At 35.5% G+C, this 27,505-nt stretch overlaps 1 protein-coding gene across 1 annotated transcript; it reads left to right on the top strand.

The window, feature by feature from the left end:
* Positions 1–475: 475 nt before the first annotated feature.
* LOC112015540 (anaphase-promoting complex subunit 1) lies at positions 476–27,460 on the top strand. The gene is made up of 37 exons (XM_065763360.1): positions 476–833; positions 1,136–1,199; positions 2,331–2,415; positions 3,231–3,517; positions 3,708–3,813; positions 3,928–4,088; positions 6,028–6,215; positions 6,312–6,381; positions 7,146–7,316; positions 7,574–8,055; positions 9,958–10,417; positions 10,824–11,162; positions 11,927–12,010; positions 13,416–13,508; positions 13,626–13,685; positions 13,978–14,076; positions 14,412–14,552; positions 15,760–15,840; positions 15,915–15,986; positions 16,348–16,419; positions 17,238–17,331; positions 17,416–17,489; positions 17,965–18,021; positions 18,158–18,235; positions 18,369–18,490; positions 18,879–19,039; positions 19,571–19,647; positions 19,730–19,843; positions 19,985–20,086; positions 21,368–21,508; positions 21,849–22,022; positions 22,441–22,504; positions 22,590–22,729; positions 22,809–22,966; positions 25,241–25,319; positions 25,660–25,758; positions 26,576–27,460. The coding sequence occupies exons 1-37, from the start codon at positions 607–609 to the stop codon at positions 26,990–26,992; spliced, it is 5,493 nt and encodes a 1,830-aa protein (XP_065619432.1). The 5' UTR covers positions 476–606; the 3' UTR covers positions 26,993–27,460.
* Positions 27,461–27,505: the final 45 nt, after the last annotated feature.

Below are 27,505 nucleotides of genomic sequence, written 5' to 3'. Positions count from 1 at the left end.
ACCTTTCAGCTTCCCCAAATTAAAAAGAAAAAAGAAAAAAAAAGAGAAAATAATTAAATAATAGTAGCAACTACTACATACCACTATAGCATGTTTAAATTTTTATGATATAGCATGTATCTTGGTTGTTTGTTTTGCCTTTTTTTTTTTTTTTTTTTTTTTTGAGATAGATAGAATTTTACTATAATTTAATCTAAGTGCATATGTGTGTAAAACTCTTTCTAAAAACTTGAACCCCGATTTTTATCCTTCATATCTCATAAACACTTATATTTATGAGTGACTATCGTATCAAAGATATGCGATGACCTTGTATCTTGGCTATAGAGTTGGAAAAATAAAAATAGCTTTTCGTAGGTTTTACAACATTTATTAACGAATGCATGCAGCCAAATGGTGCACAACTTTAGGGTTTAATAGTTAAAAACTTTAAACCCATTATCCCAAACCCTCTACCCGGCTAATTCCACAAACACAAAAAAGAAAAAAGAAAAAAAAAAAAAGAAAAAAAAAAAAAAAAGAGCGGGAGAAAACTGTCCTCACTCTCACACAAACTTCCACTCCACTTTGCTCCATTTCTCTCACTCACTCTTTCTAGCTCCCACAATGTCCGTCGGGGTTCGCCGCCTCACAGTGCTCGGCGAGTTCAAGCCCTTCGGCTTGATCGCCGAAGCCCTGGACGGAAAGCCCGCCGATAATGTCACCGACAAGTACGATTACTTTCTCTTCGACCCCGAAGTCGCTCGGGAAAGAGACGAATCCGGCGAACAACACGCTTCGGGCTCCGCGTTTAGCGATCGGAGCGATCACGAGCTTTTCATCAGAGGAAGCCGGTAAATTCTGTGTAGTTTCACTGAGAAAACGAAGTTTAGATAATGATTTCTAGGGTTTTGAGTTTAAAACATTACTCAGAAATTTGAATTTTGTCTTTGCATTTTCTCGGTAACCAAATATTTTTTCAAATTGATTACTAGCTTTAGTTAATTTGTAATAATCACATTGTGCCACGAACAACTTAACAACTTAACAACTTGCTTATTTGATTTTTATTATTATTATTTTTAGAATTAAGTTTTGGATGTGGTATTTTATCTTAACGATTGAATTGTAATGTGTTCCACTTTTTTTGTAACAGGATAATATGGACAATAGGTTCAAGAGTATTTAAGAGATTCACCTTACCCTCCCCAATTATCAAGGTACTTATTTTCTACGGTGCACAGTATATAGATCCATGATATATATATATATATATATATAATACAGGGAAAAATTTAGGTACAGTCATTGCTGCATTGAATATAATTGTCTTAGGAATAGATAACGCTGTTTGTGATTCATTAGTTAATGCAACCATGTGTTCGTACTTAATCGGGGAACATTATGTATTGCATCTAACGGATTGTGCATAAGTTTTTCCCACATGTATACACACGAGTATATATCTTTTGTCGTAATGGTAAAGTTTTGTGGCAAGTCCTTCTCTAAAATGATATTCTTTACTTCGTTTTCTTGTAAACCATAGTATTAAGCTAAGTTAGATGCCTTGGAGTAGATGCCATGTGCATCGTTTTTCTTTAGACTCTGCAGAGATATTTTGTTGCTGTTATTTCAACATGGGTTTTCTTATGGTTGCTTATAGAATTATATTTTTTTTGGGCACATTTCTTCATGCACATTGTAAACCTGAGTCAATTTGTTTGTTTGTTTTTTCGTTAGTATCTATTTTGATTTGATCTTTCATCTATCTGTCCAGAATTGAGGTATATGTCATAGTGCAGGCTATTTAGACCTGCCTTCCCTTTTCGAATTCATTTTATGCTTTGCTTTCTTTATATTACTTTGCTTCTCTACTCCATAAATGGAAAACACTGCTTCAAAAATTCGGTACAGGGCATAAAATAATATGTACATTCTCATAGATTGGCTAGTGGCATTCAATATTCCCCTAGTGGCTTAAATATGATTGCTAGCATGTCTCCACGTGGATGCTAAATGTTATATTATAAGAAAATGAATGGAAATCCTTTGCCGTAAATAAATTGCTTGAGTTGTTTTGAGGCAGATGCCATTAGAGCTAATATATTCAGGCATTTATTTTTGTTTTTTATCCTATGATTTTTATATTTGCCTTTTACGTCGTTAAAGCAGTAATGCTATAGTTCTTTTGCCTATTTGTTCATTAGAGCTTCTTCTTAGTACTGGATAAAAACTAGACATACTTTGTTATATCTGTCATTTTGTTTATCTTTTAGATAGCATGGTATTCGTTTAATTTTGATTCACTTCACTGATTTTTAGTCTTGGCTATAATTTCATCAAAATTGTAGGTGTGCTGGTGTCGTCTGGGTAATATGGCTGAAGCTCTTCTCTGTGTCTTACAAATTGAGTCTTTAACAATCTACAACACATCAGGTGAGCAGGCAGGAACTGTTCAGTGGTAATTCAATTACTTGATAATATTCTCAGGACATTGCTCTTCTGCAGTAAAAAGAAAAAACTTTCTTATAAATATATTTTTTTGATAAGTAAAATAATTTATTAATGAAAAAGGTCATGACCAGGTCACAATGAGCAGCTCTCTGTAGCCTAAAAGAATTACAAAGTTTCTTATAAATATTACTAGCACTCTTTCTTAAAAAGAAAAAGAAAAAGAAAAATTACTAGCACTCTTGCCACTTCAGCATCAACAAGAAGATAGGAACTCAGTGATGTTCTACCAGATAGGCAAGAAAAAAATAGAGATGCATGGATGGACTATTTCATGAATCCTGTTTAATTGTCCCAGTGTGCTAAAAAAATCCACTATTTGTTGCTCTTTGAAATTCAAATCAGAATTTGAAATGATGAATGATGATTTTTGAGAAGAATAAATTAGACTGGATTTGTGAAATTTATTTAATCAGGCTCATGACTGGCTGGTTGGTGCTTTAGTTAAAACCCATCACATGGTGGGTCGCAGTTCATTCTTTTTCTTGATGATGTATCAGGACTAGAGTCAGTATGTGAAAGTTCTGAACTCCTTGCCAGGATCATTCTATCATACTAACAATTTGCCACAACAATGGGGAATGTTACTGATTTGTTTTATTTGTAAATCATAATGCGTGATTATTTAAAGCCTTTTTTTTTTTTTGGTATTTAATAATAAGAATAATTGTTAATAATATTAGTAAGCACCTTATTCATTTCATAGTATGTTGAAACTGAGTTCTTTTTTTGTTGGATAGGTGAGGTAGTATCTATTATGCTTCCTCGTACCATTGCATCGATATGGCCTCTTCCATTTGGTTTATTACTTCAGCAGGCAGCTGAAGTGCATTCACCAACACATATTCCTTTTTCATGTCCAAGTCCTTTATTAGGTGTACATGATGTACACCGTCGTCGGAGAGAGACCAGTCATAGCCCACAACCTAATCTCAATTTTCTGAGTGGATCTGATTATAATTGTAAGGGAGACACTGGTTCAATATCTTCACATCTAATTTTGAAAGATCCACTGGAGGAACCACAGGTATGCGATTTCTGTTTTACTCTTGTTACTCAGATATTCGCTTTGATAAGTCATATATATATATATATTATGTGCTAAGTCCCATGTTCATAACTTGTGCCCATGGTCCCTTGTTTTTGCTAATGTACACTTGGCTTTTCCAGTTCTATGTTTCTTATTGATTAATAAATTTTGTTATTGAAAATGTCAGTTGACTTTTATTGAAGAGAGAGGAAAGTTGAACATAATGAAGGAATTTGATGAAAGAACAATATGGACTAGTGATCAGATTCCTCTTATGGCATCATACAACAAAGGTTTCTTATGCCTCTCTTGTAGTCAAATTTTAAATTGGGAACTCCCTTTGTACAAAGAAAAACTTTTCATGGCGTCCCACATGCATCATTTCTGATATAGTCATGTTTATGCAGGAAAGATGCAACACTCGGTCTGGGTTGCAGAAGCAGTTAATTCGAACCTTGAATTGGCAAATAGTAGTTCAGCTGATGTAGTTCCTGCTGGTGTATTACCAAAACAATTCTCTTTCCGTAGAATATGGCAGGGGAAGGGTGCCCAGACAGCTGCTAGTAAGGTGTCAATGTACTTACTGATCTTTGTGTCTTTTGAATGAATATTTTATCAGGCAATCTCTTATTTATATTTAATTATTGTTTAGCTTCATCTTGTTTTCTAAGTTAATTATATACCTATAGAGCAGTGTAAAACTGGATGAAGGCTTAAAGAGAATTTTTCTCATTAAGCGATTGCACTAAATACTAAAAGGGAGAAGCTGAATTGGCATCTTTGACCTTGCAGTGGATTAGAGGCCAAACATGAAACTTGCTTCCAAATGGTTCAAGGTCCAATGAGGCAATGACTGTTTGGGTCTGTTGGATTAGATCAACATAAGTGTCGTTGCTGACATGGGTTTGGTGCTTAGCTTCTTCTTAAATAGAGTTAAGAATAGAGCCACTGCCACTAGTATCTTGACCTTTTTGATATTCATTATGGCTTTCATTTCATTGTAACATTAATTTACACGATTTATGGTAAGAGTAGTACGCAAAGTGGATTTCAAATTTGAAGAAATTTTTAAAGATTTCCATCGATTTGGATCAACTTAGCTGATAGGCTCTTGACATTTTTGGTGCATGCTGTTTCAATAACAATTACAAAATTTGCAGATTTTTGTGGCAGTACCTCACCTCAAACATCTTTTTACTATTGTTTTGATGTTTTCCTGTGTCCTAAGATCATAATTGCCCTTGCCAATCTGTTGCTTTATTTGTTGTTTTTCTCTTCCTTTCTTCAATTTTAATTTCTTTCATGATTCGTTGCTCATCAGGGGTTGGGAACACTCCTGTTTTGATAGATGGTAAATTATCTTATTAAAGAAGGCAAATGCAGATGAAGTTTACATGAAGCTTACAGTGTCAAATATAAGATGCTTGGGAATTCTAAGAAAGTACAAGAAGGAATATCTAAAACAGTAATCTGATCATACAAAAATCTTGGCATTCTTTGCTTGCCGATGAGGATTGTATTTTCAACACCATCAAAAGTTTTGACTTTTATGTCACCCCAAATTGTCCACAAAACATAGGGGTGCCACATTCCAAGCTTAGAACTTCAATGATGATGAAATCTCCCTTTCCAACAGCTTAGCGGCTGAGACATTGTCTTTGGCATTACTTAGGCAACTCCAAATAAAGTAAAGACAAATCACCAAATATCCAGTGGTACCATACAATGAAGTAAAGCTGATCAATTGATTTCTCACTACTCTTGAACTTACAACACCAATCAATGAGTATTAATTTATGATTCCCAAGATTATCTACTTTTCGATACCCACTTGGTGCATGTGTAAATGCAGCAATAGAAAAAAGGGATACTGGTTGAATTTAGTATTCCAACTGTGTTTTTCATTCAAAGAGAATGCAATTGATGCATTTTTATCAACTGCAATTCAATTTAGTTCCGGAAACGTTAATGTTTGTTGCACACAGCTGTACGCATAGTCTTGGAAAACACGATTTCAGTTATAATTTTGAAATTGTGTTTTGAAAACATGATTTCAATTGACATGGCTCACACACTCTGCACTCACCGGTGTGTAAGAATCAACGCTCTTCCAGAAATACATCATTTAAACAAGAGTCCCCATGCCACCAATTGTTCCATAAATAGATTAGAGTACCAGCCCCCCTTGAAAATTTTACATATTGCACAAACTAATCCCAACCTCTAAAAAGGGCCCCTTAGTTGTATGATTTGGCAACATGTTTTTGTGTTATGGTGAAAAAGAATACATTTGGTCAATTCTTATTGGTTTGTTGAGGGTTCATAGTTGACCTCAAAATTTTGGGACTAAGGCTTGGTTGTTGTTGTTGTTGTTTGGTTGCTTGTGATCTGTATTTAATTCATCTTGATATGCTGCCTTTCCTTTGAGCAATTGATGCTAATATTTTCATATTTATAAATTGTTCTTCCTTTTCTTTTGATTTTTACTGTTCTGTAATGTTTTCCAGGTTTTTCTGGCAACTGATAATGACGCAGCTCCTGTAATTTGTTTTCTTCACCAAGAGCAAAAGAAGTTGTTGTCTGTACGGCTACAGAGTGTTGAAATTAATAATGAGATTCTCTTTGATATAAAACCTGACATGAGCTGGAGCATACCTGCGGTTGCAGCTGAACCTGTGATTGTCACGCGCCCTAGGTAGAGTTGCATTTCTCTCTCTTTTTGGTTTTCATCTTGACCAATTGTTTTATAATCTTAGGGAAAATCTCCCCCCCCTCCCTCCTCTTTTTCCAGGGTTAAAGTGGGACAGCTACCGTATGCAGACATCTTTGTCTTGAATCCAGACAATGCCCTTCTTCTTTATGTAAGCTATATGCATATGATGATAACATGGCTTACATTGATTCTGTTAACCTTTTTTCTGTCTAATTGATTTTCTATTTGTGCATTTTGCATGCTATCTTTTTCGCTATCATTACTGAGAATACCATGTCTTTGACAGGAGCTGATTATGTCATTTTTAGAGTAAGTTTGTCTCTCAGTACTAATATTGTTCTTACATCTGCTTACACATGCTGAGTGTCAAGTATAAGCTCAGTTCTTCTACTGGTACATGGTGCTATTTGACTGTTTGCAAAGTCAGTTTGCCTTTCAGACTGATGGTATTCTAATTTACTTTACTGGAATTGTTTCTGTCTTAAACAGTAATTGTTTTGATATCATAGTTGCACTCAATGAGGTCTGACCTGCAGTAGGAAGTTTGACTACTTGCTTCCCTTGACTTTTCTAGATTTGTAATGCATATGCATGAATGCAATTGGATGTCCTAGATAAGAACTTGTAGCTGAAATGGGATTCACATGGCCAATCCCAAGTGATCGGCGTTAGCTTTTTTTTGAGTTGATTTGGTTTGCCATATGCAGTTTGTCTTATGTTTTGTCCAACCATAAAGAAAAGAGATTATTGTTCACAAAAATTGAAGGCCTATTCTGTAGAACATCTTTTATAATTTTATTATGCAAGAATTTTTTTATGAGACAGAAAGGGTTCCTTGCTTAATTTTTTATTTGTCTTTTTCTCAGTATGACTTTGTGATGTGTATAATTGATATATATGTTTCAATTGCAGTCAGGAAAGCAATGCCTGTGTAGGTATATGTTACCTTCATGTTTGAGTAAAAATCAAGCTTCGCTTAATTTGGATTTTCCGGACACATCATCTGTGTCCCATGACTTAAAGATTATCGGATTGGCTGATGCTGTTGAGGGACGTATCAATGTAATAGTAAATAATGGGCAGGTATGCTTGTTTACCAGACTATCATTGCATTTCCCTTTATACGTATATATAAATAATACATGTACACACACACACACACACATATCGCACTGTCATTTTGTATATTACTCTGCCTTTTCTTGATAAACAAATTACCTGAGTTTGTTCTTGTACTTTTATTCAACCATGGATGTTTCAATGCATTTAAGTGACTTCCTTTGATAGTCCTTGCCATGGCCTTGACATTTTTCTCTTTCTATTTTGATTCTGTTTTCCAGATGTTTCGATGTGTATTTCGAAGAAGCCCGTCATCTTTGTTGGCAGATGACTGCATCACAGCAATGGCTGAAGGGCTCAGTTCCAGTTTCTACGGTCATTTTCTGGGTCTTCTTTGGAAAGATGGTGACTCTGCCTATTTATCAAATGCTGATTCTAGTGTTAATTTAGAATGGGACTCATTCTGTACTATTCTTACTCAAATGTGTAAAAGCTCTGTTGGCACTCAAGATTCTGTAAATTCGGTGCCACAGTCATCTTGGGAGTTTCTTACTAGCAGCAAATTTCACAAGAACTACGAACTTAACTTGATTACTGGAACTTCTTGTGAGATGTCCCTTGATGTGCTGGGATTTTTACCTAGGTCACATTCGGATGCTACACAAAGTTTGCAAAAATCATTTTACTCTGAAGTATTGATGGAGTGTTTGGATTCTCTGCATGCAGTTTATGAGAGTCTAAAACTGGATATTCTTCGCAAAAGGTAGTCTTTGTTTCTTGTGTAGATTCATGTTGGTTCTTATCATTAGGATTTGGAATGGACCTAAGTTATATACTTCTGGCAAGCTGAATGACTTGCAATAACCATTGAACTAAGTTGCATGATAATTGAAAGCATATACAGTCTGCACCTATAATGTTTGAAATTGAATGGTTCTTTGTTTAATTTACAGGCCTAATCAAGATTAAATAAAATGATAAGGGATTCACATAAGTGCTTGCTTTACTTTCTGCTGAAAAATTTACTGGTGGATTGCATTGGCTGAAGTGACTCCTTTTTACTTCTATTATTAATCATTGCAGTTTTACTGCCTGGTCTATGTAATTGGGTTGAGCTGTACTACATATGATTTTTTGTCTTCATTGGATTGCAACAATGATTTGTGATACATTCTTTTTTGAGTTTTTTTGATTTTGTATTTGAATAATGCAATTTAATACTTAGTTGTTGGTTATAGGGACTTGGAGCTTCTGGCGGTTCTATTGTGTAATATTGCCAATTTCCTGGGTGAGGAAAGCTATTTAGATCATTATGTTCGTGATTTTCCTAGTCTTTCTAAGAAATTTGGGATGGACATGACTTCCTGCTCTCGGAAAATTCCTCCCAGTTTATTCCGATGGCTTGAAAACTGTTTGCAACATGGAAGTAGTGTTGCTAATATTGATGATCTACCATATTTAATTTGTAAAGATGGGAGTCCTGTTGTAAGTTGGGCCCGGAAGATAGTTTCCTTTTATAGCTTATTATCTGGTGCTAAACGGATTGGGAAAAAGCTTTCAACTGGTGTTTACTGTAACATTGCCATGGGATCGCATTGCACACATGTTATTCAACCATGGATGTTTCAATGCATTTAAGTGACTTCCTTTGATAGTCCTTGCCATGGCCTTGACATTTTTCTCTTTCTATTTTGATTCTGTTTTCCAGATGTTTCGATGTGTATTTCGAAGAAGCCCGTCATCTTTGTTGGCAGATGACTGCATCACAGCAATGGCTGAAGGGCTCAGTTCCAGTTTCTACGGTCATTTTCTGGGTCTTCTTTGGAAAGATGGTGACTCTGCCTATTTATCAAATGCTGATTCTAGTGTTAATTTAGAATGGGACTCATTCTGTACTATTATTACTCAAATGTGTAAAAGCTCTGTTGGCACTCAAGATTCTGTAAATTCGGTGCCACAGTCATCTTGGGAGTTTCTTACCAGCAGCAAATTTCACAAGAACTATGAACTTAACTTGATTACTGGAACTTCTTGTGAGATGTCACTTGATGTGCTGGGATTTTTACCTAGGTCACATTCGGATGCTACACAAAGTTTGCAAAAATCATTTTACTCTGAAGTATTGATGGAGTGTTTGGATTCTCTGCATGCAGTTTATGAGAGTCTAAAACTGGATATTCTTCGCAAAAGGTAGTCTTTGTTTCTTGTGTAGATTCATGTTGGTTCTTATCATTAGGATTTGGAATGGACCTAAGTTATATACTTCTGGCAAGCTGAATGACTTGCAATAACCATTGAACTAAGTTGCATGATAATTGAAAGCATATACAGTCTGCACCTATAATGTTTGAAATTGAATGGTTCTTTGTTTAATTTACAGGCCTAATCAAGATTAAATAAAATGATAAGGGATTCACATAAGTGCTTGCTTTACTTTCTGCTGAAAAATTTACTGGTGGATTGCATTGGCTGAAGTGACTCCTTTGTACTTCTATTATTAATCATTGCAGTTTTACTGCCTGGTCTATGTAATTGGGTTGAGCTGTACTACATATGATTTTTTGTCTTCATTGGATTGCAACAATGATTTGTGATACATTCTTTTTTGAGTTTTTTTGATTTTGTATTTAAATAATGCAATTTAATACTTAGTTGTTGGTTATAGGGACTTGGAGCTTCTGGCGGTTCTATTGTGTAATATTGCCAATTTCCTGGGTGAGGAAAACTATTTAGATCATTATGTTCGTGATTTTCCTAGTCTTTCTAAGAAATTTGGGATGGACATGACTTCCTGCTCTCGGAAAATTCCTCCCAGTTTATTCCGATGGCTTGAAAACTGTTTGCAACATGGAAGTAGTGTTGCTAATATTGATGATCTACCATATTTAATTTGTAAAGATGGGAGTCCTGTTGTAAGTTGGGCCCGGAAGATAGTTTCCTTTTATAGCTTATTATCTGGTGCTAAACGGATTGGGAAAAAGCTTTCAACTGGTGTTTACTGTAACATTGCCATGGGATCGCATTGCACACATGAGGAACTCACAGTTTTGGCAATGGTTGGGGAAAATTTTGGACTGCAACAGCTAGACTCACTGCCATCTGGTGTATCTCTTCCTCTGCGACATGTAAGTTGTGTAACAATAGTGTGTCAAATATATATGAACTTCGGGTGCGAATTATCTAAAAAAACTGAAACAGTAGCATGAAGGTGATTGGTATTATAAAGTTGAAGGTGCCCATAGGTTTATTTTTATGATTATGACAGCATACTGCCAGATGTGATGCTGAACTCAGCCAGATGTGATGCTGATCTTGAGTTGTTGATAATTGCCTATTCTATCCCACTATCAACAATGTGTTGGAAAAACATATCCGATGATGTTGCTGTCATATTCTTTTCTCTGGAAATATGCAGTTTATATTGCTGCACCTTTAAAGTAGTTTTGTTGACCTTTCTGATGGGTTTTTACGGTTTAGCCGTCATCTATTTCCTCACATTAAGCAATATTTGTTTGTTTCTGCACAAATTAGGCATTGGATAAGTGTCGGGAATCTCCTCCCTCTGACTGGCCTGCAGCTGCATATGTTCTTCTTGGTCGAGAAGATTTGGCTTTGTCTTGCTTGGCATGCTCATGCAAATCAAGGGAACTTGAGACGCAAACCAATGTGAATTTGATCTCTATGTCTACACCTTACATGCTACATTTGCATCCAGTTACAATTCCTTCTGCAGTTTCTGATACAATTGGGTTGGAAAGTACCAAATTTGAAGATACCGATTCTGTTGATGGGTCTATGACAGATGGTATGGAGCATATCTTCAACTCTAGCACACAGTTGAGATATGGTCGTGATCTGCGATTGAATGAGGTCAGTCTAGGGCCTTTACTTTGAACTGATATATTCAAATGGATCCAATTAATGCCTCAGGTACCTATATTAAAAAATAGAGTTAGTGAGCAGACTAAAACTAAAATGGTGCAAATGGATCACTTTCCTAATGACACTCTTGATAAGACATGCAGTAGTCCTTTACTCCACCTACTTGACTCTTTGGCACTCTTACACTCAGATTTGTGCTGTGTAATCTAGTTTTACTTGTGGTTTAACATTGTCAAGGTGTTGTAACCATGCGTTCCCAACAATGCAAAAAATAATCCATATTCTTGTTCCTAGATTCAGTCACCTTCTTCATGTATATTGGTCCACAAGCTTGTGAATTGTGATGGGTAGGGGTCAAATGAAATAGATTGTGGTTATTGGGCCCTTGATTTTACCTTTTCTAAATAGACTTGTTTTATTTTAATTTTACCATATATGGTGAGAGTAAAGCTCTGTTTATGTTATTAGGCCCGTGACTCCTTGGGCTGTTTGTATGTGTTATTAAGCCTGTTCTATTGTCCCTCAAACTCCAGGATCTTATTTAATTTTTCTTACACTTATTGTGATTCCCTTTAGGTGATGATTGTTAATCAACATCTCACCTCGTTATTATTTTATTTTCAGTTCCATTATTGTTTGACAGTATCTTTTTCAAATTGTGTTTCCTTAAATTGTACCTTTTGTGGTGATGGCTGTTAAATTTTAAGCTCAATTGTATTCTTTGTGTTTGATAGCTACTATATTTTCACTAGGTTCGACGCCTTTTGTGCTCTACAAGACCTGTGGCAATTCAAACAGCTGTTAACCCTAGTGCCTCTGATCAGGACCTCCAACAGGTATGCTTTAACAAGTTATTCATTCTTCTCAATGATATATCATAGCTCTCTCTCCCACCATAGTAAATTGAATTCTTGGTTGAAATTGCATGATCTTCAGCGAAGAAGAATAAGTACAATGATAGGAATTTGCCACATCCTGATATGGTTCAAGGACTCTGTTATCTTTAGGGGGGAAAAATGGAAAAAATATCCTTTTTGTGTTTGTTACCCAGGCACCAATATAAAATTTCTTATTGCTTAGTTTACTTCAGGCTTCAGCATTGGTTAACATAATCGCATCTGGTTCTTGAATTCAAGTGTCTGATACTGTGACGATGAAGAATTATAGAACACAAAATGATCTTGTACTTTTTAATGAATACGAGCCTTTTACAACCCAATATGAAGGTTCTTGACATGTATGCTGTAAAAAAGGTGATGCTATGACAAATCCGTCTAGGCATCACTTATACTTAATGACACACCATATCAAAATTCCTTGCCCTGGGCAACTCAGTAGTTAGAATAAATGCTTAATTAATGCAATTTTTAACAGTTTAAGTAAAAAAAAAAAAAAATGGTTGGTGCTTTTAGTACTCTGCATGTGTCATACCTACTTAAGTATTATCTTGATGTGGGTAACAGAACATTCAATGTTTGCTTTACTTGGAATCTCAGACTTATGATAATCAATCATGGGAATCATAACTATTTTGTTATTGATCAGTTTTGTAATTCTCAAAAATTATGAGAGCTTCATGAACTTATTTATGGAACAGTTGACAACTCAATGTATACATGTCCACAGTTGATATTCTACACAATAGGTAAGTCTTTAGAAAATCGGGATAATACAATATGTAATGTTGCAGTAGTGATCACAAAGTTTTTCCCAATAAGAAACTGCTAACTGAATTGGTAAAGTTTGTGACTTGAGAATGTGAGACAGGGCCCTAGACTCTAGAACTATTATGCTTCCTCCTGATTACAATTCCAGCACGGGCTAATTCTTGAAAGCAAGACAATGCTATATAGTTTCATTAATGAAGTTACAGTGTTTGTACTAACTTGTAATAACAAGAGGCCCACAGAAAAAATTCTCTTTGGTATTGTGTTCCATGTTTAAAAAATATTTGGTCTTGAATGGAATCAAAACCAAAACTAATTGCAGATTGGAGCTAATTGAATTGGGAAACCCTCCCAGAATGTTGTATAACATTTAAGAAGAGCAGACATTTTACATTATAATAATTGAATGTTCTTCATTGTGGACATACATGACTTATGTAGCAGCTTAATGGACTGGACAATAATTCTGCTGTTTTTCTGTATTTTGTGATTGATGTATTGATTCCCTTCTTGTTTCTCCTGCTTAATGGACATAATAGTTCTCAATGCACATTGCCTCCTTTTGTTTTTATAGGCTCAGCTATGGAACCTTGCTCAGAGGACCACTGCTCTTCCTTTTGGTCGGGGGGCATTTACTCTTGCAACCATATATACTCTGTTAACAGAGGTACTCCCTTATTAGCAAATCTCTCTCTCACACCTTAATGGGAAAGCTCTTTTGTAAAATGTGTTTCTTGTCAATACTCTTTCATTTCCTGATAGGTTGTCTTTCAATGTTTTGTAGGCCTTTACAGTTCCGAAGCTTGTTTTAGCAGGTCGGTTGCCTGCCCAACAAAATGCAACTGTATGTTCATATTATGTTCTGCTATTAATAAACTGGTGTTGTTCTCTTGTCTGTCCATGCATGGTTATCTGATGTGCCATGTTCTTTAGAATTCTTTGTTGCGTTGACTGATTTTTTACTACATCTATTATCATGAACTGACTCTGGAAAGTGTTTGTTGGCATGTTAGTGTGTTGTTTTGCTGTTTTGACATATAAATTTTTTTCCCATATTTATCCTTTATCATCATTTTCAAAAGCATTTACCTTCAAAAGCTCTTACCTTTTTTTTTTTTTTTTTGGTTGCTTGATAGGTTAATCTAGACCCGAACTTACGAAATATTCAAGAAATTAAATCTTGGCCTGAGTTTCACAATGCTGTTGCTGCTGGACTAAGGCTGGCCCCCCTTCAGGTTTATTTTTATCTGTTAACATCATATAGTGCATGGATTCTTATGATACGTTAATTTATGCGGGTGATATTTGTTTGTTATTTTGTGGAGGATGTTGTTGTAGTTGGTTGTTTCATCCTTACCTTGCAAAATAGTATAATAGATTTTTTTTCTGTGGCACATTGAGTTTTTGAAATATTCTAGTGCAGTCTATTTTAAGTACAGTGAAAGGCTGAAAGCAAGTTTATGTTTCTGTTCATTTTGGCTCCCCACTCAACTTGGTTTTCTTATGTTACATGTATTATCTTATAACTTGTATGAATTTTATTTGAAATGTGTATGCCTTTGATTTGCAGGGGAAAATGTCAAGAACTTGGATAATATATAACAAACCTGAGGAACCAAATGCTGTTCATGCTGGGCTTCTTCTTGCATTAGGATTACATGGATATTTGCGTGTTTTGAATCTTACTGACATATACCAGTATTATCAGCAGGTGTAGTTTCTATGATCTTTGTTATTTATCATCATTGGCTTCAGTTCCTTGGGTATCATTTTTGAGAGGTTAAATTCTGAAATATTTTATTTTGCTGATATTGATGTTATACATTGTTCCGTTCCAAGGAATTCATATTTGCTTAAATTGGTCTCCATAAATCTGAGGTTTTTCAGTAATATTTGCATGGCTTCTGCAAGGATCTTTTGGGTTGTTAAAGTCCATTTTTCACTCCTGTTTGATGCTTTTAACCAGATGTGGCCTATGGTGCAATTCGATATACTGCATCGCTATTTTAGTGGAGCTATTTAAAGTTCCATTTTAATGCTAATTTACAGTTGCTGCTAGCTAGATGAAATCTAAGTTAGTTGTTTTTTTTTTTTTTTTTTTGGGTCAAGTATATTTGAAGCCTGTATTTCAACCTAACCTTGGTTGAGACACCCAAAAAGTTAACACTCCCCTTTTTGTGTAGACCTGCTCACAACCTTAAACATGTGGGTTCTACGTATGTAGAATTGAAGAAGTTATTAAAAAACCTAGAGATAAAATAGGCTCTAATACCTTCTTGGTTGACCGACCGTCCAGAAGCTTAGGTTGATGGGATTGGGTCAACAATGCATATCAACACCTACTTGATAAGACAGTGTTGTGAAAGTGAAACCAAAGAGTTGGTGTCCATGTGCACTTATACTTCTAAGAACCTACAAAAACGCACTTAAAATACAGCCAAGTTGTTACAACAACCTTGGCACTGTGTTCTTCCCTAATCCCTGCCCCAAATAATTGCTACCACTCCATAGAGAGATGTTGTCATCATTACCAGTTTATTGCTATCAGTACCACTCTCCATTCAATTTCACTTGGTTGTTCCCACAAGCACCATGGTGCAATAGATTGGACATTACTTGTAGAGAGACATTCTCCAAAGATGTTTGATCGCTGATTTTTCTTTGGAATAATGGTTTGATTGGCATAAATGGATTTTTTCTATAGTTGTTTTGTGATTTTTGTTAAATTGTGTACTGTTTACATAAAAGGCATGCCATATGTTTTTTATTATTGTGTTATATACTTATATGTGTTTGATGTCTGGGCCTTTTTGTTTTCTTCTTCTGCTCCTTATTTACCATCAGCATCTTTTTATATTCTCTTCTATTCTTTCTACAATTAGCGTCTCATTTTGCTTTGTAACACTTTCCTCTTGTAGGAACATGAGAGCACAACTGCAGGAATAATGCTTGGCCTGGCAGCTTCTTATAGGGGAACAATGCAACCGGGGATATCAAAAGTAAAAGCAGATACTCTTTTGAAATTATATATATATATAGAGTGCACTGAACTTATTGCATCGTCCTGTTGCAGTCTCTTTATCTTCATATACCTTCTCGTCATCCATCTTCCTTTCCGGAGTTGGAGTTACCAACCCTTCTGCAGGTATGCAGTATAAGCTGTTGTCTTTGTATTACCAACTAAATTTTTCTATAAGTTATCTTTGCAGATATTGTTTTCTCCTAATTTTGATTTGTGTTCATTTCCAGCATAACAAAACCAAAATTTACATTTATGCTAAAACTTACTTTCTATACAGACACATGAATGAATCGGATGTGTCTATATTATAACTTTCTTCGTCCAATATGTTTCCTCATTTGCTAATATTTTTACCTACAACTTCCAATCTAGTTTTACATGATGCACTTGATGCTTTGTTTTAGTCAGTCTTATTTGAAGGGTTATTTGGTTACTCTCCAAATGTTGATTTTTTTCTATGCACTCTTTCTTGTTGATGGTCCAGTCAGCAGCATTAATGTCAGTTGGACTTCTTTATGAAGGGTCAGCACATCCACAAACAATGCAGATTTTATTGGTATGTAATTTTCTCTCATTGCTTTGTTAGTAGAAATCTTATAATTGTTGGTAACTTTTTCTATATATTTGGTTAAAAAGCATGTTAATTATTCTTTTTTTTCATGAGAATAAGTATGACCGCTATTTGATGCATATGCATATCTGTTAAAGAAGTGTAAATGAACCTATTCTTTGGTTGAAGCTGGATTTTCTCTTTCAATTCTGCTGGGACTATCTTAAGTTGATATTTTTTGTCCCCCTTTTGTCCTTCCTCCTTGTGCATGTATATGATCTATTCTTATTGGATGTAAACTTATCTTTTTGAAAACTGTCCAGTAAGGTATATCAACTTCTAGGGACACACTTTACCACACACTTTGCCACAACTCACACATTTGCCAATTTGTGATTGGATTGCATCACTTACACATGGGACCACTACTGGTATTTGGTAAAAAATAATCCAATCGCCATTTGACATGTGCAAGTTGTGGCAAAATTTGTGGCCCTAGACTTTTTGATTAAAACCACAAGGTTTTGTATCAAACAATGTGATTGCCTCCCTCTTTTTTAAATGGTGATTGATACGGACAGTGTATGATCAAGATAATTTCAAAAGATTTTTGGCTTGAATATTTAGTTAATAGTACATCAAATACCAAATATGCTTACACATCATTCCTTTGTATACTATTACATGTATGACTGTGTCATGCTCTAGCCAAGTAGACATTGGCAACAAGTGACTATTGATTATAAAATTGTCCTCTCGAGATTTATTTATTTTCTGTCATCAGTTGCTCTCTAGTTGACCTTATATTATTTCTTTTTTTACAGGGTGAAATTGGTCGTAGAAGTGGAGGTGATAACGTACTTGAAAGGGAGGGTTATGCAGTTTCGGCAGGATTTTCATTGGGTCTTGTTGCATTGGGTATGAATAATAACTAACAAGACACCACTATTAATCAAATCTTGTGAATTTTGGTCTTAGCTAACCATGCTATGTTAACTGAAGGTCGGGGTGGAGACACACTTGGTTGCATAGACTCAATGGTTGATCGATTGTTCCACTATATTGGTGGCAAAGAAGCTCGTAATGTATGCTGTTGAATTAAATATAATAAAGAAAAAATACAGGGTGAAATTGGTCGTAGAAGTGGAGGTGATAACGTACTTGAAAGGGAGGGTTATGCAGTTTCGGCAGGATTTTCATTGGGTCTTGTTGCATTGGGTATGAATAATAACTAACAAGACACCACTATTAATCAAATCTTGTGAATTTTGGTCTTAGCTAACCATGCTATGTTAACTGAAGGTCGGGGTGGAGACACACTTGGTTGCATAGACTCAATGGTTGATCGATTGTTCCACTATATTGGTGGCAAAGAAGCTCGTAATGTATGCTGTTGAATTAATATATTATTTCTTTTTTGGGCTGAAATCTGGATTAGTAATCTTGAATCTTGAGCTTTAATTGGTTGCTTTTAGTGTATCTGAAATATTGTACTCATAACTTAGATTATTAATTTTTTTTTTTCTCTTTTTTGGTTTTATTCTTCATCAGGAACGATCTCTTTTCTTGACCCTATTAGCAGAGGAACAAAATCGTGGAACTGCTCAGGTTGTGTGATTTACATAGCTTCGACTGTTCACTGTCCATAATTTAAAACTTGTGTCCAAAACATATTGTGGATTTTTCCTCCTTTTTCCTGAGTAACTGATGTTGACATTTCTTTTATGATGAGGTTGTCTTGTAGATGATGGATGGAACATCAGTAAATGTTGATGTAACAGCACCAGGAGCTACAATTGCTCTTGCTTTAATGTTTTTAAAGGTAACTTCCGGTAAAGGACCTTCTGAGTTGATTTGAGTGAACTCTCATTAACAAGTGCATCAGTCTCTGACCATTCCAATCACCAAACGCCTTATTACCAAGATTTTCTCACTTTGCCCCTTGTTCCTAACAGACTGAATCAGAGGCAATTATGTCAAAGCTTTCTATACCTAATACGCGTTTTGACTTGCAATATGTGAGGCCTGACTTCATAATGCTTCGTGTCATTGCTCGGAATTTGATAATGTGGAGCAGGTAGTGCTGATCTTATGAACTATTCCAACTTAATTTGTTACTATTAGTTACTCTTCAGATCTAAGATGATTAGCTATTTGTTGTAGGATTCATCCTTCTAAAGATTGGATTCAGTCCCAGATTCCTGAAATTATCCAAAATGGTGTCAAAGGCATCAGGGATGATTCCGGTGATATTGATGATATGGATGCAGAAGCATTTGTCCAGGCTTATGTTAATATAGTTGCTGGAGTCTTGCAATATGTGAGGCCTGACTTCATAATGCTTCGTGTCATTGCTCGGAATTTGATAATGTGGAGCAGGTAGTGCTGATCTTATGAACTATTCCAACTTAATTTGTTACTATTAGTTACTCTTCAGATCTAAGATGATTAGCTATTTGTTGTAGGATTCATCCTTCTAAAGATTGGATTCAGTCCCAGATTCCTGAAATTATCCAAAATGGTGTCAAAGGCATCAGGGATGATTCCGGTGATATTGATGATATGGATGCAGAAGCATTTGTCCAGGCTTATGTTAATATAGTTGCTGGAGCATGTATTTCTCTTGGTAAGTTGTTATGTTTCATTATAACATGAAATGTACTCTTTTCATCACCATGTTGGTACCTGGTTTAGCTTTTGACTTTTTATGGGATTCTCATTCATTGCATTGGCTTTCAAATAAAAAGGTAGGAGTTTTCTATACTAACTTTAATACAAACTCAAATAAAGCAAATGAAAAAGGGCAACTGACTTTTCAAATAAATTAAAGGGTAAGTTTGGAAAGTTGTTAAAATCATGTTGATTAACTTTTCAAATAAGGAATATTTTAGGGCATCCCAAAATGGAATTGAAGACCAACAATACAGTGGGGGGTACATTTTTTGGCAATCTAAGTAACAATTCCTTCTTAACCACATTGACTTCTGGTTTAAATTGTTTGATCATTATGATGTTGGTAGATAGTATTATTTAATTTATTTTAACTGTTGTCTTTGGCAAATTTTTTACACTTTATTGCTGCTTTACTTGTGTATTTATTAATTGCAGCAATTAGTAGAAGTTAAAGTTGATGCTTGTTATCTTTAATTGTGGGCAGGGTTAAGGTTTGCTGGTACAAAGAATGGAAATGCACAGGAATTACTCTATGAATATGCTGTCTACTTCCTTAATGAGGTCTGACATCAGGCATGATGCTCCTCAATTTCAGCTTAAATTTATGTGTCTATTTAGAAGTAAATATTAATTTTGTGTATAGATCAAGCCTGTTTCTGCGACAAGTGGAAGCACCTTCCCAAAGGGATTGTCTCACTACATTGATCGGGGCACATTAGAGATATGCCTTCACCTGATTGTTCTCTCCCTCTCTGTGGTAAATTTGATTACTTTGTTTGGTTTTAAATTTTTACCATCCATCATCATCATCATCGTTGTTATTATTATTATTTGCTTTTTTCTGTCCTGAAAATAATTGTCGTGGCTATATCCTGGTATGAATGTTTTGAGGGAGCAGATTATGGCTGGTTCTGGACATCTACAAACCTTTCGATTGTTGAGATTTCTCCGCAGCAGAAATTCTGCTGATGGGCATGCCAATTATGGTATTCAGATGGCAGTAAGTTTTTTATTTATTTATTTTATTGCATCAGACCTCATATTGCCTCTAGAACTGCTCATAATTCATATTCATTGTTTTTATCGTATTCTGAGACCTGAAACCCAGTAATGGATTTATTATGGGCTTTTCATGGTTGTTCTGGAGCATTTAGAAAAACCTGCATACCTTTTGGGTTCAAAAATTTGTATTTGATTTGTTTCATGAACTCAAACTCTAAAGTCATATACTCATAAATGTCTATTACAAGAAAATAGTAAGGATATAATTTTTTCTTTTATGTTTTTCTCTGTTTTCCTATTCTTGTATTTCCTAGGTTTGCTCTTTGTTCTTCATGCATAGAGTAGCCTTTCATATATAAATCATTCTTACTTATCAAAAAAAAAAAAAAACATCAGATAGATATAATTTTTTTAATTAAAAAAAAGACCTAGAAAACATCTTCACATCCCTATTGTATAACAACATATATATATATATATAGAGAGAGAGAGAGAGAGAGAGAGAGATTATTTTTTGATGATTTTTTTATTTTTATAATTGTTATATGCATATAGAAATTTTGTATTTTCAGAAATATATTAATTTCAAAAAGTCGTTATATGCACTAAAGATAGCTATTATATCAGAGAGGAATAGCTATTCCTCAATTTAAGGAATAGTTAATCCTAAGAAATAACTATCCTTGTACTAAAGATGCAACTGAATAACCGAATAACTATTACATTTGAATAACTATTCTAGTGAATTGACTTTTCAAATAAAATAGATGATAAGTTAGGAAGGTTATTAATAGTGTGTTCATTGACATTTAAAAGATGGACCATATTTTGTGTCATTCTAAAATGAAATAGAGGACCTATAATTTAAGATGGAGGGAATATTACCTTTAGAGCCTAATGTAATATGAAAATCTTGTCAAATCTTTTATCATCTCATGCATGGCTCAGCATTTCTATATGCAACCTTCAGTATGCATTAGACACATGTTTGGGTTGTTGTTGACGTAAAGATATATCTAATTACATTACTTTGGTATTTCATATTGAATTATGCATTCAGCAAGTTCAAATGTTTTCGTTTAAGTTGAGAGAGAAACTATGCTGATTGGCGCCAATGAGCTCTAGTTTAACTAGCACATCCTCCCCTTATATGTTCTAGGAGAAGGGTGAGGCTGTGGGTTCAAGACCCATTGGGTGGCTGTGTAATTTATCAATAATAATAAAACAAAAAGAAGAAGAAAAACTATGTTGATTGCTATTCTTCTTCTAAATATACTAGGTAAGCTTAGCAATCGGCTTCCTGTTTCTTGGGGGAGGAATGCGGACATTTTCAACAAGCAACAGTTCTGTTGCTGCTTTACTGATCACTCTTTATCCACGCTTGCCTACTGGACCAAATGACAATCGATGCCACCTTCAGGTATAACTAAGCATGGAACCATTGAGTTATAAATAAGGAATGCATAACTTTCAATTGGTTTTGAATGGTGCATTAAATAGCTCTCATTTTGTATTAATATGCTCATGACCAAGAATCATGAGTTATCATGTGAAACATGTCCTACTGATTTTGTAGAAGGAAATGACTACTAGCCTTTAAGATTATAGAACAAGAGCTATTCTTTGAAATTAATCTGACGCTGAGGTCCAAAGTCTTTGCAATTATTATTTATGATGGAAGGCTAGGCACATGCTTTTCCCCTTCCTCCTGTGTTCAATTGTCACTGTTTGTTGTTTTTCTGAAGGAAGTTTGTTTTCAGGCATTCCGGCATTTGTATGTCCTTGCAACGGAGGCTCGCTGGATCCAGACAGTTGATGTTGATACTGGTCTACCAGTGTATGCTCCTCTTGAAGTTACAACTAGGGAAACTGAACTTTATGCAGAAACAAGTTTTTGTGAGGTTACCCCTTGCCTTCTGCCAGAACGTGCTGTTGTAAGTTTCCTATCCTCATAATGAAATCCGTGGGATATACATAATTCCTCATCTTCCTCCATTGCACTCTCTCTCAAAATAAAATTGAAATCTTATGTGGCAAGTCTGTGGGCTTGCATGACTGAGCCACTGTATGGAGCACAGTTTCCGTCACAAGGCATATTTACATTTACCAGAGCTATTATTATGAGCTTTCAATATGATAATCTCTTCTTATCTGGAAGCCATAAACTTGCTGGTTTCCAAGCACTTCTTGTTGCTACTTTAATGCAAGTGCAGGTGTTTGTCTACTAATTTTTTGCATTACCCATGGTTAATTGACCTTGGATTTGGATGGTATCTGTCTGCTCAGCTTAGATTCATTGTACTTGAGACATTTAGTTTGTGGATAATAAATTATTTGATACATTGCTTGCAGCTGAAGACAATACGCGTTTGTGGCCCTCGGTACTGGTCTCAAGTAATAGATCTTTGCCCTGAAGGTACAGATAAAGCACTATTATGCTTCCATTTTTTGTTTTAATCCAAGAAGCTTGAGATAAAATTAAAATTTTATTCTTTCAACAGATAAACCTTGGTGGACTTTCAGGGACAAGAATAACCCATTCAATTCTGGTGTTCTGTATATCAAACGAAAGGTTGGAGCTTGTTCATATGTTGATGATCCTGTAGGCTGTCAGTCTCTTCTGTCACGAGCAATGCACAAGGTTAATATTTTATCATATATTGAGACTGTGTTGCTTTATCTAAGATCACTAATTCAATATCAATTTTTCTTTGATCCAGGTATTTGGCTTGACAAGTTCAACAGCATTTGATCCAAGTATTAGCAGTGGCAGTGGACCTGGTTCCATTACAGTTGATCAGTTGGTCAGTACCTTCTCATCTGATCCTAGCTTAATTGCTTTTGCACAGCTCTGCTGTGACCCTTCCTGGAATAGCAGGCAAGTATCTATGTATTCTTTTTCTTGACTTGCCTTGTTGCTTTTGATTTCTCAGATTTAAGAACCATGTAGTTTTGGTGTTGTGTGTAATTCACTCTTGTTCCTGATTTTTAAATTTGTGATCCTGTCATACTTTAGCTGCTTTTAGGGTTAAGGTTACTTGTATATTTTCCTTTTTCCTTATGCGATGATCAACTATATAAATATAAAGCTGTATGGATTTCTAGGCAATGGATTTTGTTTGGGTACTGTGTTTGAGCATAGCCTTATTTTAAAGAATATTTAATGCTATACAGTGGTTTAGAATTCCAATAAATTTCTTGTGGGGGATGTTAGATGGGTGGTTTAAATACCCTTTGGTGGCATGGAATAAAGTTTGTTCACCTATTGAGGTGGGTGGACTGGGGATCGGGAGGATTGTGCATTTCAATCAAGCTTTGTTGGGGAAATGGCTTTGGAGGTTTGGTGACGAAGTCTCTCTCCTTTGGATTTGGAGAGAGGTTATTGCCACCAAATATGGGGAGGACGGGGGGATGGAGTACTAAAGTTAGTAGGGGAGCTCATGGTCGTGGGTGTGATCTATGGCATAGTATTCGAGATGGCTGGGATACTTTTTCTCCTCATGTAGCTTTTGAATTTTTAGGCAATCATATTCTTTTTTGGCATGATCAGTGGGCAGAGGACACTCCTCTTAGGCTCCTTTACCCTGATCTTTGCGCTTGCTCAGCTGATAAGGAGGCTTTTATCTCCGGCGTCTTAGGCCTTTAGGTGGTTGGGGAGGGTAGAAGTTAGAATTTGAGGTTTCACTGAACCTTTCATGATTGGGAAATAGAGGCGGCAGGCTCTTTTCTTGATTATATTTATACTCAAGACTCCAGCGGGTGAAGGGAATGACAAGCTGCGCCGTTGTCTTAAAGGAAGCAGTAAAATTGATACTCGATCTTTCTATCATGCAATTAGGGGTGTTAACAGCTTCCCATTTCCTTGGAAGGGTATTTGGAGTCCTAAGATTCCTAGGGGGGTTGTGTTCTTTTTGTGGACAGCAGCTTGGAATCGGATTTGGGATTGCTATTAGCAAAGCAGTGCTGTATGCGCTGAAGGGAGGGAGAATCAGTAGATCATCTCTTTCTGCAGTGTTGTTGCCTATGTGTTGTTGTTGGGGGGGGGTGGGGGGGGGGGCAGGGGATGTGCTTCAGTTATTTGGGATTCATTGGGTCATGCGAAAGTTGGTTATGAATTCATTATTTTGCTAGTGAAATTGTCTTGGGAAGCATGGTTCGGATACTTGGAACTTAATTCCGGGATGCTTGATGTGGATTGTTTGGAAGAAACGGAATCACCGCTCGTTCGATAACTCTAAGAGCTCCTTGGATCAATTAAAATCTGTGTTTCACTGCACTCTCTTTGATTGGTCTAGGTTGGGGTTTCACTGATTGTTCTTCCACTTTTGATTTTCTAATTTCCCTAAGACCTCCCTTTTGATTTCTTTGTATCTTTTGTATTTTTTGATCCTTTTGTGTTCATTATCATGAACTCATTGCCTCTTTTTTCGTTTGTCTAATAAAATTGCATCACTTATATAAAAAAAAATGCTATACAGTGGTTTAAAACTGCATTTTATTGGTAATTGTTTATTCCTAGTGAAAACATTTGGGGCTGCATTTTAATTGGCTTAGAATGAGAGGATCATTCGAGATAATAACTTATTTGATTCAAATGTAAGCCCCCAAAATAATCAATTCAGCCTGTTTTTCAACTGGAAACCTATAAAGCAGATGGATATTGGTGTCCAACAATGCATAAAAAGAAACAGAGATTGCTGTAAGTTGTAGTCCTTTGGTGGTTATATGAAACATGTCCAGATGTACATAAATACCTACATGAAATTTAAAGCAATTGCACGGCAGATGGCTAAATAAATACTTACTATGAACAATTCAGCATCAATGTCTAAGGACTCAGTGGAGTATATTTGCTCATGATAGAGTGGATTGGTGCAAAAGGGTTCATGTTTGCAACACTACAGTTAAGTTTTTTTTTTGATAGATACACTACACTTCAGTTTTCTTAAATATGGTCAATTTGTTACCAAAGGTATTGCTAAAAGTTGTGCTTGCGTTAGTATGTACTGACCTAATTGAACACATGAAGAATCATAAGAATAGTGTTAGATCAATTACCTTAGATGCGGCTACTTTTGCTTTTTGTTACCCTTAGCAGGGGATTCAATTCTTTTATTCTTTATGATGCTCTACTCATTAAACATCTCTGCAGATCTGATGTTGATTTCCAGGAATTTTGCTTGCAAGTATTATTTGAGTGTGTGAGTAAGGACAGACCAGCTCTTCTACAGGTAACTATAAATTTGGCAAGGACTGGCTTTTCTGTGCTTTTTAATGCAGTGTAACATGAACAACCTAAGTTAGTTTTCCTGATAATGGTAGCATCAATACTTTTGTTATCATACAATCATGTGTGTTGAAGTGTGTGAATTTACATGTCTTATACAAGTTTTCCCTGATGGAACACTTGCAGCTGTTTTATGATTGCTTCAGTTTACTGAATGCTTATCTGATGTTGCATTCCTTACTTTTTGGAATCTTCTCATGATAAACTTCAAATATTCAATGCTCCAATGTTGCATTCTTATTTAGTGGGAACTTCTCAGTTTTTTATTTTTTGATATTGTGCAGGTGTATTTGTCACTTTATACAACAATTGCGTCTATGGCTGATCAGGTTATGAGTGGTACTGTTGTTTTAAGTGACTCAATCTTTATCTCTAGTCTAAAGGTAAGTTACTGAAATTCTGGCTCTTTGATCTATTAATTGTACCAAGTCATTTCTACTGGAATCATGATTTTGTAGATCATTCCACTGATTATGTGCTGAAACAACTGGATTTCTGCTTTAAGTTGATGTGCAACTAATTTTGGACAGTGGTTGGGAGGGTCCAACTAAATTGGATCATCTAAGATTCTATTTATCACATGGAACCAGTTTAGAAGATTCAAATTTTAATCAAATTCTTAAGATTTGGTCATAATCAGACTGGATTCGGATTTAGCATTTAGGTGATTAATCCCAATTTATATCCTAATCCAATTGAAAATAATAGATATAGAAAACTTCTGCTATATGTAAGATCTTATATTAATTATCCTTTTAAACTGTAAATTTTTAAGTAACTCTTGCACATACAATTAATACTTGGATTCATATTGAACCTAAATGTTTGGATCAGTACAGATAATAATACTGTTTATGATTACAATTTGGACTCTACCATATCTGCACACACACACACACACACACACACACACACAATTACTTTGTCATGACATCTCTCCCCCATAATAATAAGGTGGAGGGTTAGGTTGTGGGTTCATAACCCAGTGGGTGCTTTGTTTAACTTAACAGTCACAACAAAAAGGGTCTCCCTTTCCTCTATTACAGAAGTCACTCACAATTACCCAATAATTAGAAATCAGTCATGACCAGATCCAAAACCTCAATTACCATCCACAGTTTGCCCAGTCCTTATTATGTTTAGTTTTATTCGCAATGATTTTGGGAGAATAATTTTTGTACTACCCATTTTTGCTTGTAGCTTGCACTAACCTACACTGAGGCTCTGTTGAGTGGAAGATTGACCACTTCTAGAGGTGGCATTGTTCAATCTAAATTTATAGGGTCTCTTAGGAAGAGGGTGGATGAGCTCCTAAATTTTTCGCCAGGATTGAAGGATGATTTTTGTAATTATTTGAACTCTGGGAAATGGCCTATCATGGAATCTGAGAGAGAGAAAAGTGCAATACTTCTTTCATGGTACCTTCAGTGGTTTGGAGTACCGGCTCCATTTGTGATTAAGACAGCAGCGGAGAGAATCAAACCTAAGCTCATGTCATCATCTTTAACTCCCTTCTTGCGCTTGTTATTTCCAAGCACTCACATCAATGCTATTGGTGAGATAGATAAGTTCTTGTCTTGTTATTGGTTGCATGAGTCTTACATTATGTTTCATTGAAGAAAGGGCATTGCTGTATTTGGACTCATTGATATCTTGGTGAGTTATAATTGTTCTTTTAAGAATTTTGGAAGTTGGGTTTTACAAAAAGGAAGAAAGGGGAAAAACAGGCAGTGTATCGGTATGTTACCAGCAAATTGTGTCTGCATGGGATGGAACTTTGTACATTTTGATTTTCCCTGGATGAAGTGAAGGATTGGTGAACAAACTACAACCCACAGGCTGCAGACGATTTATTTAAAAGCTATGGCAATGGCACCCAAGTGTAGATGTATAGTGTAAAAGGTCTATATGTGTTGAGGCCCGGTTAAATTTTGTATTACCATGAAAATGAGTACTTAATTTATCTCAGTTTTATAGATCTGTGTGTGTGAGAGATGGAATGGAATTCTTCACATTGAGGAACTAGGAAAATTATTATTATTATTATTTTATAAAAAAGCAGAAAGGAACTGTTGAAGAGCTCAAGCAAGCTTTGCAGTGTTCGTGAATCATCTTTCTAATTTGATTACA

This window comes from Quercus suber, unplaced genomic scaffold (assembly GCF_002906115.3).
Source record: "Quercus suber isolate HL8 unplaced genomic scaffold, Cork oak 2.0 scaffold_503, whole genome shotgun sequence".
NCBI classification, from domain to species: Eukaryota; Viridiplantae; Streptophyta; class Magnoliopsida; order Fagales; family Fagaceae; genus Quercus; species Quercus suber.
This window is presented reverse-complemented; position numbering and strand designations above follow the sequence as displayed.